The following is a 13,291-nucleotide window of genomic DNA, read 5'->3' on the forward strand; positions in this document are numbered from 1 at the left end:
TATTTGAACCCCAGGCAAAGAGTGCATGCATCACAGACACAGAACCTGCACAGTCTGCTGCACAGAACGTGGTGCATTAGTGTGCCCTCTTTTGGTGAATAGAAATTGCTATTATAGCTATAAATGCATTTACCTAGCTGGGGGGTTTACAACCCCCCAAGCTAGGTACTGTTTTGCTATCCGTTCTTTCTTTCTTCTTCTTTCTGGCAATAAATTTCAAAATGCTTCTCCTCCTACATGTTACACCCTACAATTACGTAACTTGCACATATGTATTGGCTATATCCAGTGCCCATAGTGTCTAAACATAATTGGGGTAAATGGTCATTAAGGGGGCATTTCCTGTATTTAACCAAATACCTTCAAAATGCTTCTTCTGCCACATATTATATAGTACAATGATGTCATTTGCATATATGCATCGGCTATACCCCACGCCAAGAACTTGCATACAGAATTGGGGTCAAAGGTCATTAAAGGGGCAAAATCTTACAATTGCATTATCTGGACATCTGTAAGGGTATGGGGCTCAAACTCGGTGACAACAAATCTCATGACCAGGGGAACAATTTCCACGGGTCAGGTCAAAGATCATGCAGAGGTCAAATTTTATAAATGAATTTCCTGGACATCTGTAAGGGGTACGGGGCTCGGACTTGGTGACAACAAACTTAATGATCAGGGGGACATTTTGGAACACTTTGCAGGGGTCAGGTCAAAGGTTATCTGGGGTCAAATCTTATAATTTCATTTTCTGGATATCTGTAAGGGATATGGGGCCCAAACTCCGTGACAACAAATCTCATGATCAGGGGAAAATTTTGCAGGGGTCAGGTCAAAGGTCATGCAGAGGTCAAATCTTATAAATGTATTTTCTGGACTTCTGTATTAAAGTGGTACAGGGCTCAAACTTGGTGACAACAAACTTGATGACCAGGGGAACATATTTGGAACATGCAGGGTCAGGTCAAATGTCATCTGGGGTCAAATCTCAAAATTGCATTTTCTGGACATATGTAAGGAATACGGGTCTCCAACTCGGTGACAACAAACCTCATGACCAGGGGAACATTTGTTGAACATTTTGCAGGGGTCAGATACCTCCACAACACCAACACGCCCAGCTAGGTTTGTGGTCTATGACCACCATTTGCCACTAGTTTGTATTGTATTCTGGAAACCATGGTAATTGGTGTAATTCTACTGACCTATTATTACAATCGCAAATTTCCAATTTGCGAGTGTTCTGTTTTTGGTCAGTTCTTACCTAGCTGGGGGGTTTACAACCCCCCGAGCTAGGTACTGTTTTGCTATCCGATCTTTCTTCTTTCTTTCTGGCAATAACTTCAAAATGCTTCTCCTCCTACAGGTTACACCCTACAATTACGTAACTTGCACATATGTATTGGTTATATCCAGTGCACATAGGGTCTAAACAGAATTGGGGTCAAAGGTCATTAAGGGGGCATTTCCGGTATTTAATCAAATACCTTCCAAATGCTTCTTCTGCCACATATTATATAGTACAATGATGTCATTTGCATATATGCATCGGCTATACCACACGCCTATAACTTGCATACAGAATTGGGGTCAAAGGTCATTAAGGGGGTAAATCTTACAATTGCATTATCTGGACTTCTGTAAGGAGTATGGGGCTCAAACTCGGTGACAACAAATCTCATGACCAGGGGAACATTTTGCAGGGGTCAGGTCAAAGGTCATGCAGAGTTCAAATTTTTGAAATGCATTTCCTGGACATCTGTAAGGGGTACCGGACTCAAACTTGGTGACAACAAACTTAATGATCTGGGGAACATTTTGGAACACTTTCCAGGGTTCAGGTCAAAGGTTATCTGATGTAAAATCTTATAATTTCATTTTCTGGACATTTTCAGTGACAACAAATCTCATAACCAGGGGATCATTTTGCAGGGGTCAGGTCAAAGGTCATGCAGAGGTCAAAACTTAAAATTGCATTTTCTGGACATCTGTAAGGAGTACAGGACTCAAACTCTGTGACAACATGCCTCATTACCAGGGGAACATTTTTAGAACATTTTGCAGGGGTCATACCTCCACAACACCAACATGTCCCAGCTAGGTTTGTGGTCTATGACCACCATTTGCCACTAGTTCTTTCTTTCTTTCTTCTGTCAAACTTTTAACGAGCCATCGTAGCTATATGCTTTAAGCCATGTGACCATATTTGGTCACAAGGACCATTGGGTGGGGGCACAAATGTTACATGACCAACTCGGGGTCAAAGGTCATCCAAAGGTCATTATGGCCCAAATGTGATTTTCACTAAAAATGCTTCTTCTTCCACAAATTACATAACACAATGTCGTCACTTGCATACCTGCATCACCTTTAGCCAGTGTCTAAAAGTTGTACAAAGAATTGGGATCAAAAGGTCATTAAGGGGGTAAAATCTTACAATTGCATTATCTCAACATCCGTAAGGGGTATGGGGCTCAAACTCAGTGACAACAAATCTCATGAGCAGGGGAACATTTTACAGGGGTCAGGTCAAAGGTCATGCAGAGGTCAAATTTAAGAAATGCATTTTCTGTACATCTGTAATGGGTACGGGACTCAAACTCTGTGACAACAAACTCAATGACCAGGGGAATATTTTGGAACACTTTGCAGGGGTCAGGTCAAAGGTTATCTGGGGTCAAATCTTATAATTTCCTTTTCTGGACATCTGTAAGGGGTATGGGGCTCAAACTCAGTGACAACAAATCTCATGACCAGGGGAACATTTTGCACTGGTCAGGTCAAAGGTCAAATTTAAAAAATGCATTTTTTGGACATCTGTGGGGTACGAGACTCAAACTCTGTGACAACAAACTTAATGACCAGGGGGAATATGTTGGAACACTTTGCAGGGGTCAGGTCAAAGGTTATCTGGGTTCAAATCTTATACTGTAATTTCATTGTCTGTAAGGGTATGGGGGCTTAATTTCGATGACAACAAACCTCGTGACTTGGGAAACATTAAGGTCAAAGGTCAGGTCAAACGGCCATTAAAGGGTTACATGCCTTGCGATTGTCTGCGCTCTGTGAGCGCAAATTATCTCTAGTTCATTATTGGTTGAATAATCCCCAAAGTTGAAGGGTTCATTTCTTGTGACAACAAAATGATATTTTTGATACTATTGGTAAATTACGTTTTTTAAGTCCAATAATTTATACTCACATTTTAAACGTTTCATATCTTCTGAACAGTGACGTAACCAAGGGTGGGGGGAAGGGGTCAAAAATTCACAATTCCGTGGCAAAAAAATATTTCCATTGGTACATTTACAAGCTGTGCCTCCCCGGTTCCGAAAACCTGGCTACACCACTGGAGCTGAGTAAGATGAAGAAGGGCAGTAAAGTTATTATCTATAGGCCTTTAATTCAACATCCACCCCTATCATCTTCTCATTAAAATAGCTTCAGAAGAGGTTTTGAAAATCATTCCGAAATCAAATTCTAAACGGCGAAAGACTATTATGTTTTTAATAGATTTTCAAACTTGACGGGTAGTTCACTAATTGATTAAATAATGTCAATCAGATGAAAAGTACAAATTGCTTATTACCTTCTCTAGAGGCCAGAAACACTTTCAGGATGAAATTGTGCCAGCACTACCTTTGTAAATGCAGTATAGTGTTAATTGTAAGCAACGCCTATACTTTTACATGTAAAATATGGAAGTAAACATGCATGTTGAAGTGTTAAAAAAGTGTTATCTGGGAGTTTTTGCAGTGTATGAACTACACCCATGCCCATAGCCAGGTTTTTTTGTGATGGGAGCAAGATGCAGAATTTCCAAAAAGTGGACCATTTTCCCACATAAATTGCTTACATGAAAAAAGTGAATTTGGGGGCAAATTTGTACAGTTTAACATGAAAAGTGATCCTTTTGTTAAATTTTCTTTATGATTTGGACCTTCTTATGCACACTTTTACATTTTCCCCATTTTATCTTTTTGTCAATTTAGGGGTGCACCCCTCCTTATTGCCTACACTTCATGTATTATATACATAAAAACATTTGAGAGAAGTTTAAAACTATTTCCCTGATGCCACGTGCACCTTAGTTACATATTGTATTTACTCTATCAAACACGGGCGTTGCAATTTCAAAAAGGAAGGCGTTTATTAAAAGTGAATTTTAAAGGAAAAAACTCGCAAAATAAAGATTTCCGAAATTTGCGGCGAGAATGGTGGAAGTACACATTATAGGAAAATACTACCAAGTTAAATCTGTAAGTGCATTTCAAGAATGGAATTTATATGAACATTCTACTTTTTTTCTCAAAAAACTCCCATGCCCACCCTTGGAAATCAAATGGTGTGTCCCAAAGAAGTCCACAATGGTAACTGTCACAAATACCGAACCAATTTAACATCATATTGTTTTATTCCAATCAGGAATACTGCCTGGGTAATGAAAACGGGCTTTTCAACAAAAAATATAAAATAACTATAATTATATGCATGAAAACATTAGGTCCAATTTCTCGAAGCTTGGCTACTCGTTGGTCAAGCTTCCTAAGCCAGCAGGCTAGCCATAAGCTCTACCAGTACACCAATGTGGATCAATTTTATCGATTTATCATCATAGGTGATTTCGGGGTACTCAAGTTTGGTTTTGGTAGGGACGTGCAGGCTGAGATTTTGGAAGTAGACCCATAAATATACCAATTTTTCAAGAAATTTGGACCCATTGTTATACCAAAAGTCCAAATTTTCGCCGAATTTACCCAAAATTGTCTTAGTTTTTACAAATTTTCCCAAAATTTTGGGAAAATTTTGAAAATTTTGGCTAGATTAAGGGAAAATTGGGCTGTTTTCCGAAAAAATTGAGAAAATTTTGAAAATAGGACCCATTCATATACCAAAATAGGCTTTGAAAAAGGGGCCATTGATATACCAGAAGGCTGAAAATGCTACCCCTGTTTGCGGCACGTCCCCGTATGGTCATTTGTTCTGAGTGCCCCCCCCCCCCCGGGTGATTTACAATGTGTAAGCAGTGCTTAGTATAGGACTAATTTGGGCTTAAGCCTAATGGCTTAGGGAGCCTGACCACTATAGCATGCTTCGAGAACTGGTCGAAAAACTGCTTTGAAAACTGCTTCAAGACTGGGTCAACTCAAAATGAAACTTCAATAATTCATTTTCAATTTCTAAACCTTTTTGATGGGTGAATCTCTCATGTTGATCAGTTGATCACCTTTACTAACAATTCATCTAATATAGCCATTTTCTCCTCATGCCTATGAGACTCCTATGATGAATTCTGGGTTTTCTGCATGTGTGCAGGGTTAATGTGCATTTCTTATGTGTATGTGGTCATGGGTGGTGGGGTTGGTTGTATGTGCTCACAGATATTTTCTGAATGTCTGGTAATTTCATGTATAGGCCTAACAGCGCTCGAAATAAGGCGCGTCCTTGCGTCAAATACCTGTGAAAGTTGGCGCGGACCCGCGAATTTCCTACGGTACGGGTCCGCGTGACCCGTAAAAATTGAACCAAGCAAAGAGCAGAAAATCCTGGAAAATCTGATTTACATAATACGTACAGCTTCCTTTCAATTTTATTTTAGTTTACCATCAAGTTGTCAACCCGGATCGCCGCAGCTAATTCTCTCTCCTGAAACTTTAAAGGCAAGGGTCCGGGGACGGACCCTTGAAAATTGGTGAGGACCCTTGGAATTTCAAAGGCAAGGGTCCGGAGGACCGTTGGATGTTTGTTCTTATTTCGAGGCCTGAGGCCTAAGGTGGTGCAATAATTTGAAAGCACTTGCTTTTTCTTGCACTTGCATTTTTTTCTTTATTACTTCATGGTCCCATCTATTAATTTGATTGATTGAAACCTGGTCTTGAAAAAACAAACAAACACTGAAGCCATGTTTTTTATACCATTTTCTGTGAATTTGATTCAGAAAAATAGGCTAAAAAACACTGAAAACAATAACAAAAAAATACATGTTATTTTGTACAAGACATTAAGAACATATTATGGACTCTGCACTTAAAAACATAAAACCCCTTGGTTAAATAGTGTTAATTGATTTTAATGGATATTATGTAAATGATAAATGTCACAAATACTGAACCAATTTAACATCATATTGTTTTATTCCCATTAGCTGTGAAAGACAGTCAACAGAAATACATTATTTTGTACAAGACATAAACTACACATGGATTCTGCACATACATACATAAAACAACTTGGTTTAAATAGTGATAATGTATGGCCATGGATATCAAGTAAAGAGTAAATGATAAATGTCACAAATACTGAACCAATTTAACATCATATTGTTTAATTCATATCAGCTGTGATCTGTGTAATGCGTTCAACAAGTATATATGTTATAATAACTTTTGTAATTCTTATACAAAACATATGAATTTATAAACTCATGTATAATAAACCTTAAATATATACAAATCGCTATATCAGAAATTATGAGGCATACAGTTAGATATTCAGTTGAGATCCATACACCCCTATGGAAGTCATATGTCATGATCTTAACCTCCCACTACAGGAAGTGTAGATTTCAAATGCAGTCACCCATTCAGGTAACCCTATTTGAAATTCACACTCCCTGTGTAGAAGATTAAGGTCATATCTTCCGCAGGGGTGTATGGATTTCAACTGGAATAGCCCAATATGTGATCTATTTTCACAAAACCAGAAACGTGGTTCAAATTTTGTCAAAATTTCTTGGTATAGGCCACAGAATTAGAGAAGGAGAACCCGGACTCCCTATACCGCCATACTACCACATACAATAGCACCGTCAGCTATGGGGAGAATTAGGGGTATTCAGGTTTGCCGACGGTGCACAGAGCAGAGACGAACGAAAACAATTCAAAAAGCATCTTGGTATCGCGTGCAGGTGCGTCTCTCAAATGCGCCCATCATCCATGTCGCGCTTGAATGACAACGATTGCTTTGAGTGCATTCTGAGGGAAACCGAATACCCCCAATTTTTGCCCCATACATGCCTGTATCAAGATGGTGGTTGTGTCCTGGTTCTCCTCTAATTCTGTGGTATATGCAAAAAGATTTAAGTTTATTTTTGAAATCATACCAAAACATTGAAAAATAAATAAGTTACAATTATTATTATGAATGAGGAGAGTGATGATGGCCAACTATTTAATTACAAAAAGCAAGATCTATATACTCTAAAACATAGTAACACTATTTGAGCAACACCTTTATGTATCACATAAACACTGTTATTAACACATAGGCTAATTCTGTTAAAACATTTTTTTTAAATCTTCACTAACACAGAATGTTATTTAAGTGTTGACAAAATATATTACAAAAATGTTTGCCCAACTTTTTTTTACAGTAACGTTTTAAAAACATTTTCATGGCTCTTATATAACCCGACATTTAAATGTTATTAAAACATTTTGAATAAACGTTTTAAGAACATTTTTGTGTTTGTTGGGTTAATAATGGTGTTACATGTTAAAGAAGTGTTGCTCAAATAGTGTTAATGTTTTTAAAGTGTACATGTACTTTGAAGTTGAAAAGTGACACATGTTCTACATGAACAGCTATTTTAGTCGAAATTTAGTAATATACCTAACATAAAAGTGAGTTACAAAATACACATTTGTGACCCCTCAGCACAACTGAGCCCGGATGTCGCCATTGCCACTATTGAGATATGCTCCATTGAACTTAACAATAAACAATAGGAAACAAAGGATTTATTGACTGTTTTATTGCTTTTTCACTACTTAAATGTCAAGTACTATAGACATGATATACATCATTTTAAAGCTAATTTCAAGCAGAATATTGTGGTTGAATATCTCAAAAATGATGATTGGCGACTTCAGGGCTCAGTTGTGCTGAGGGGTCACATTTTAACCCTTGTTCCACGTCTGTAGCATGTTTGGGTCCAAAGTTATGGCCCTCAGTTGAAATGTTCTCAAAAAGATTTGAAAGTCTTAACATAATTAGCCCACTTTGTAGTACATTTTGATCAACAATTCGCCCCAGATCACTGTGCCACCAAACACAACATATTCCTAGTGACTGCTCTCTGCTTCGGCCATGACGATTTTTTCTGCAGTTTTTGTGTTTTTAATGTAATTTCATTGGTTTATTCTGCTGGCCTATCTTATAGAATGATAAGTACTCTAGAATCCTTATATTAAATATAATATATATTTGAATTACCATAAATACAAATAATGCACCAAATTGTAATTTTATGGTAAAGGAAAATAGATTCGAAAGTCCGAACACAATTAGCCTACTTTGTAGTCCCTTTTTGATCAACAACTCGCCCAGCTCATTGTGTCACCAAACACAACACATTCCTAGTGACTGCTCTAATGTGACTGCTCTCTTCTTGGCATCACAATTAACCGATAGGAGCAGTTTTTGTATTCTTAATGTAATTTCATTGATTTATTCTGCTGGCCTATATCTTTATAGAATAATAAGTACTCTAGAATATAATATTTATTCGAATTACCATATATACAAATAATGCACCATGAAGGAATAAAAGTAAGCAAATGGTAATTTTATAGGAAAGATGCATAGATTTTTAAGTTATACACACTTACAAAAAAGTTCAAAAAGGGTTCTAATATGTCCTCCTGAGAGAACCCTCACACCTAAACCCTCAAAAAGTTTCTGGCAATTCAAGAACTCTTTAGGAAACAATTACAGGTTCTGTAGCCTCTATAGAGAACCCCACAAGATAAAATAAATGATGCTTAATCACAATTCTTAACTTAATATACAGGGAAAGAAGAACCATGCATCGTACACTAGCATAATTGAAAATGAAATTACAATGGAAACATGACATACATGGCAGATAACCCAGAAAAAATACATGTAGAGATTTGAACCCTGGACCTCACAGATATGCATCCGATGTTCGATAATGTTGTTTGTACTGTATATCCTGACTGCTTATCTGTAAGAACCAGACTTTAGACCTGTTTAGTATGGGCTTCAAGTCCCCACACAGGCAGCTATATCCAGAGTTTTTTTCTGGCTTATCTGCCAATGCATGTTATTTTTCCATTATAATTCCATGTTAAAAAGTACTAGTGTGCAATGTGTGGGTCCTATTTCTCCTTTTAGAACCTTTTTTTTTTCTCAGAGTATAGTCCCTTTTTGATCAAAATTCTCCCCAGCTGTGCCCTTCCACCAATCACAACACAACCCCAATGACCGCTCTCTTCCCTTCACGGTTTTTGGATGGGAGCCATTCTCATTCTAAATTGATTGTGAGATGATATCAGAATATGGATTTAAAGGGTCTACTAAGTAGACTAAAACACCTTTTCCATTCCTGTGACATAAAATAAAACATATTATATACCTCATATATAGATTCCTGCCATCTGATTGGTGAAAAGTGCAGTCATTGAATTAGCTATATCCTCCTTTTTAAGGATTACATAAAATCTGAACTATTCCCCGGGCATAAAAGACTATTCCCCGGGGATAGTCATTTTTACATCATCGGTGTGCGTCCCGATCAAACTCTATGCGCGCAATGGCATGTTCGCATTACGCACGCGGCATCAACATGCTGCCTGCCAGTTGTGTAAATTTTACCATAGCCTATGAACAATAAAATAGGCCTTTTAACCAATCAGATGACAAAAATCTATATTAATGAGGTATGTAAAACAGATATTGACTGCTTTATTCGGGTCATGGTTAACATTGTAGGCCCGCAGTGCACAGTGTCAACACACTATATTATAAATATTTTTTTCATACAGCTGTTGGTGATCAATATTCTATTGTTGACACAGATAAAGAAAGTTTACATATGCATTGTGATATACACGTGTGATCGAATATTCTATTATACAAGCACCTGGATCTTAAATGTGTTCCTTTATATAATTGTAATTCTCAAAATTAAATATATCACAATTTTAACTTACGATTTAAAAATCATTACGCCAAAAATGCAGTAAAAATGTATCCAGAGCAAACAGCAATGGCTGCTAATTAGTGTATTAATTTCAAGTTAGTGTATTAAAAACAAAACCTGGGTTTTACCTGAAAACAAATCGAACTTCCTTGTAATAGCAACACCATATGGGATACTAGAGCATGCGCAAATCGTAATAATGTGTAGAATAGAACTTGGTGGTATCTCATATGATAGTCGTACTATGCTTAGCCTGAGTCGCTCAGCCTATCTCGAACAAAATCACCATGCGTAGCTATTGAAAAACAAGCGGATTCGCCGTACTATCACGGCAATCTGTGCAGTGATCTCAGAACCATGCTATGACCCGAGGTGCACCCTGGGCATATAATTTTAACCATGCCCCTCATAGCAGTCAATATTTGTATACTATAATTACAAAAAGAAATACAAAATTAACATCAGTGAACAATAATAAACTGACTGACAAGAATAGTTGATTGTCTATGGAGAGAGGATACTTAGCCAAAACAGCTAAAGAAAAAGAGCAAGTAAGAAAGCAGCAAAGCATGTGACAAAGCCATGCTAGGATAAGCTGTAGTAGGATCCCATGAATAGTCAACTCTATAATATTATCATAAGATAAAATCAGATTTAAACAAACCCATTGGTCATCGGCATGTAGAAGAGGAGTAGATCCTAAACCTTGTCACTTCTACATGATTGCAGATCACCAGCACCTACCCGAACCATGGAAGAAATAAAAAATCAACTTAAGTAGGAATCAGCCATTTTTATACATCCACTTGCACTACAAATGTGCATGCACATACCCAAACACCCAACCCACACACACGCCCCCACACCCCGGACCTTTAAAGTCATATTGTAACATTTGCTGTGGAAGATGCCCTCAATTCAATTTTTTTTTTCTTTTGGTGCTGTACTTGTGACAAAAACAAGATTTTGAATAACACGATGGAGTATGTCATTTAATAGTATAGTATAGTATAGTATAGTATATTTATTAAAACACATTGCAGCCAAATGGCTGAATTACATGGATTTTACAATTTGGTTTAAATAGTATAAAAACATCAAATAACATTTTAAAGACACATTTAGAAATTGTAAAAACATCAAATTACATTTAGAATAATTGCACACGAGAAACATTTAAATATATATAAAAAAAAACATCAAATATTGCACATTAGAAATACATGTAATTAATAATACCAAACAAAAAATTGAGACCATGGGGGATTACACAGAACAGACCAGCTGTTTTAAAGGGGGCAAAATTTGGAAGGGGGATACATAATGAGCAGACCAGCTGCTTGCAAGAAAATAAATTGGATTTAAATATTTGGAAAAAAAAAATAGATAAAAATGAAAATGAAATAGCTATCACAGATAAATTGCACTGAGCAGACCAGCTGCTAAAAAGTTTGAATACCTGATAACAGGGGGGGTCAACCAAATTAACACAAGATAATATTCAAAGACAAGATAATATTCAAAAACCTGGCAGCAAAATGAGTTGAAAAAATACAATAATACAATTGCACTCAAAAACACCAAATTATTTGTTTAAAAGGTCAGCCATGTATGGCATGGGGCTATCCTGGAATCTTTTTGTTTTGCACTTGAAGTTCTTGTATTTTCTCATGTTTCTAAGGGTCATGACAGACCTATACTCAGCCGGCGGGAACCAGGTGGAGAACCTCTCAGATGTAGTTGTCTTTGTGGCAAAATCTCTGCATATTTTTTCTTTTTTTTTGCAGAGAGGATCCAGCTCAAGATCTGCTAGAGATTTGGAGTAAGATATGTACTCCCTGCCTTGGATGTGCTTACAAACACGTTTCTGGATGTTCTCCACCTGGTTCACTTGACTTTGAGTAAGGCCAGCATGCCAAAGAGGGGCAGCATATTCCAATACTGGTCTCATGTATCCCTTATATACTGTGAGTAGCTCACTGGGGCTGAACCCTGCTTCTTTTAAGCTGCGCATCATAAACATTTTGCGGTTTGCTTTAGTGCACATGCTATCGACTTGGCTATCCCATTTTAAGTCATTTTGGATCATGGCACCAAGTAATTTGACTTTATCAACAACTGCAAGTTGGTGATTTGAAATATGCAGGTCAACCTCAGGAACTTCCCTCCTGCCAAAATACACTTGTAAAGCCTGACACTTAGCTGGGTTCAGCCTCAATTTGTTTTCATCAGCCCAAGTACTCAGAGAATCCAGACTGTCTTGCACGGTGCTGGCTTCACCATAGGCCCTGTTCTCACCAATAGTAAGATCATCCACATACTTCCACACTTTGTGGTTTGGAACATCCAAGGCGTCATTGATCATGCCGAGGAAGGAGAGAGGGCCAATGACGGTGCCTTGAGGGACACCACCATTAAGCAAGACCCAGTCTGAATATGTATCTTTGTACTTGATTGTCTCGAGACATCAGGAAAACACAACACCAAAGCAATGATTAGACTCCGCATTGCCCTCCCGATCATGAGGACCATTTATTAAGCTATTTATGACCATTCAACAATTTTATATTCATATACATAAATATAATTGAGATAAATAATGATAAATAATGATATATTTCATAATATAATAATAATATAATAATCATAGCACTTTCATAGCAGTTAAGACATAATATAAATAGTTATTTATCTTCCAATAAATATTATTAATAACACAATACAAGAATTATTGGAAAAATGTGTACAACAAGCCAACCATATAGGCTGGACATGCAAGAATTGACTTCTGTATCACATTTAACCAAATTTCATCTTAAGCAAATACATGCAGATACCTCTTTGGATCAAACAGAGGATTGAATTGGAAAACAATATTTATAACGCAATTATTAAATAAACAGAAATCTCCAAAAGAAGAAACAATGCCAACTCTATCAATGAATTATATCTTTAAATCCCTATATAAGCTGGTAATTATTGAAAAGTGAGCCAAAATTTACTATAAAATAATATTAATAAATGAAATAATCCACTGACAAAAACAATCAAGCCAAAAAGATACTTCAAATAAGCATAAATTACTCTTACATAAAGCGTAGTAGAAAGTGGAGACAATCTACTGATGAGATTCTTCAGGATTTGAAGAAACTCCAGACAAAGCAGCATAGTAGAAAGTGGAGACAATCTACTGACGAGATTCCTCAGGATTTGAAGAAACTCCAGACAACGAAGCGTAGTAGAAAGTGGAGACAATCTACTGACGAGATTCCTCAGGATTTGAAGAAACTCCAGACAAAGCAGCATAGTAGAAAGTGGAGACAATCTACTGACGAGATTCTT

The 13,291-nt window shown here is 37.0% G+C and overlaps 1 protein-coding gene across 1 annotated transcript; it reads right to left on the reverse strand.

Moving 5' to 3' along the window:
- Positions 1–11,534: 11,534 nt before the first annotated feature.
- On the reverse strand, positions 11,535–12,314 carry LOC140163440 (uncharacterized). Its single transcript, XM_072186754.1, has one exon. It carries the CDS (start codon positions 12,312–12,314, stop codon positions 11,535–11,537), a length of 780 nt encoding a protein of 259 aa, XP_072042855.1.
- Between the last annotated feature and the right edge of the window lie 977 nt (positions 12,315–13,291).

The sequence above is a fragment of the Amphiura filiformis genome, chromosome 11 (genome assembly GCF_039555335.1).
Source record: "Amphiura filiformis chromosome 11, Afil_fr2py, whole genome shotgun sequence".
Taxonomy (NCBI): domain Eukaryota; kingdom Metazoa; phylum Echinodermata; class Ophiuroidea; order Amphilepidida; family Amphiuridae; genus Amphiura; species Amphiura filiformis.

Bases quoted from the DNA above. Each gene is read 5' to 3' on its own strand.
- LOC140163440 (XM_072186754.1), bottom strand. From the start codon at position 12,314: ATGATCAATGACGCCTTGGATGTTCCAAACCACAAAGTGTGGAAGTAT.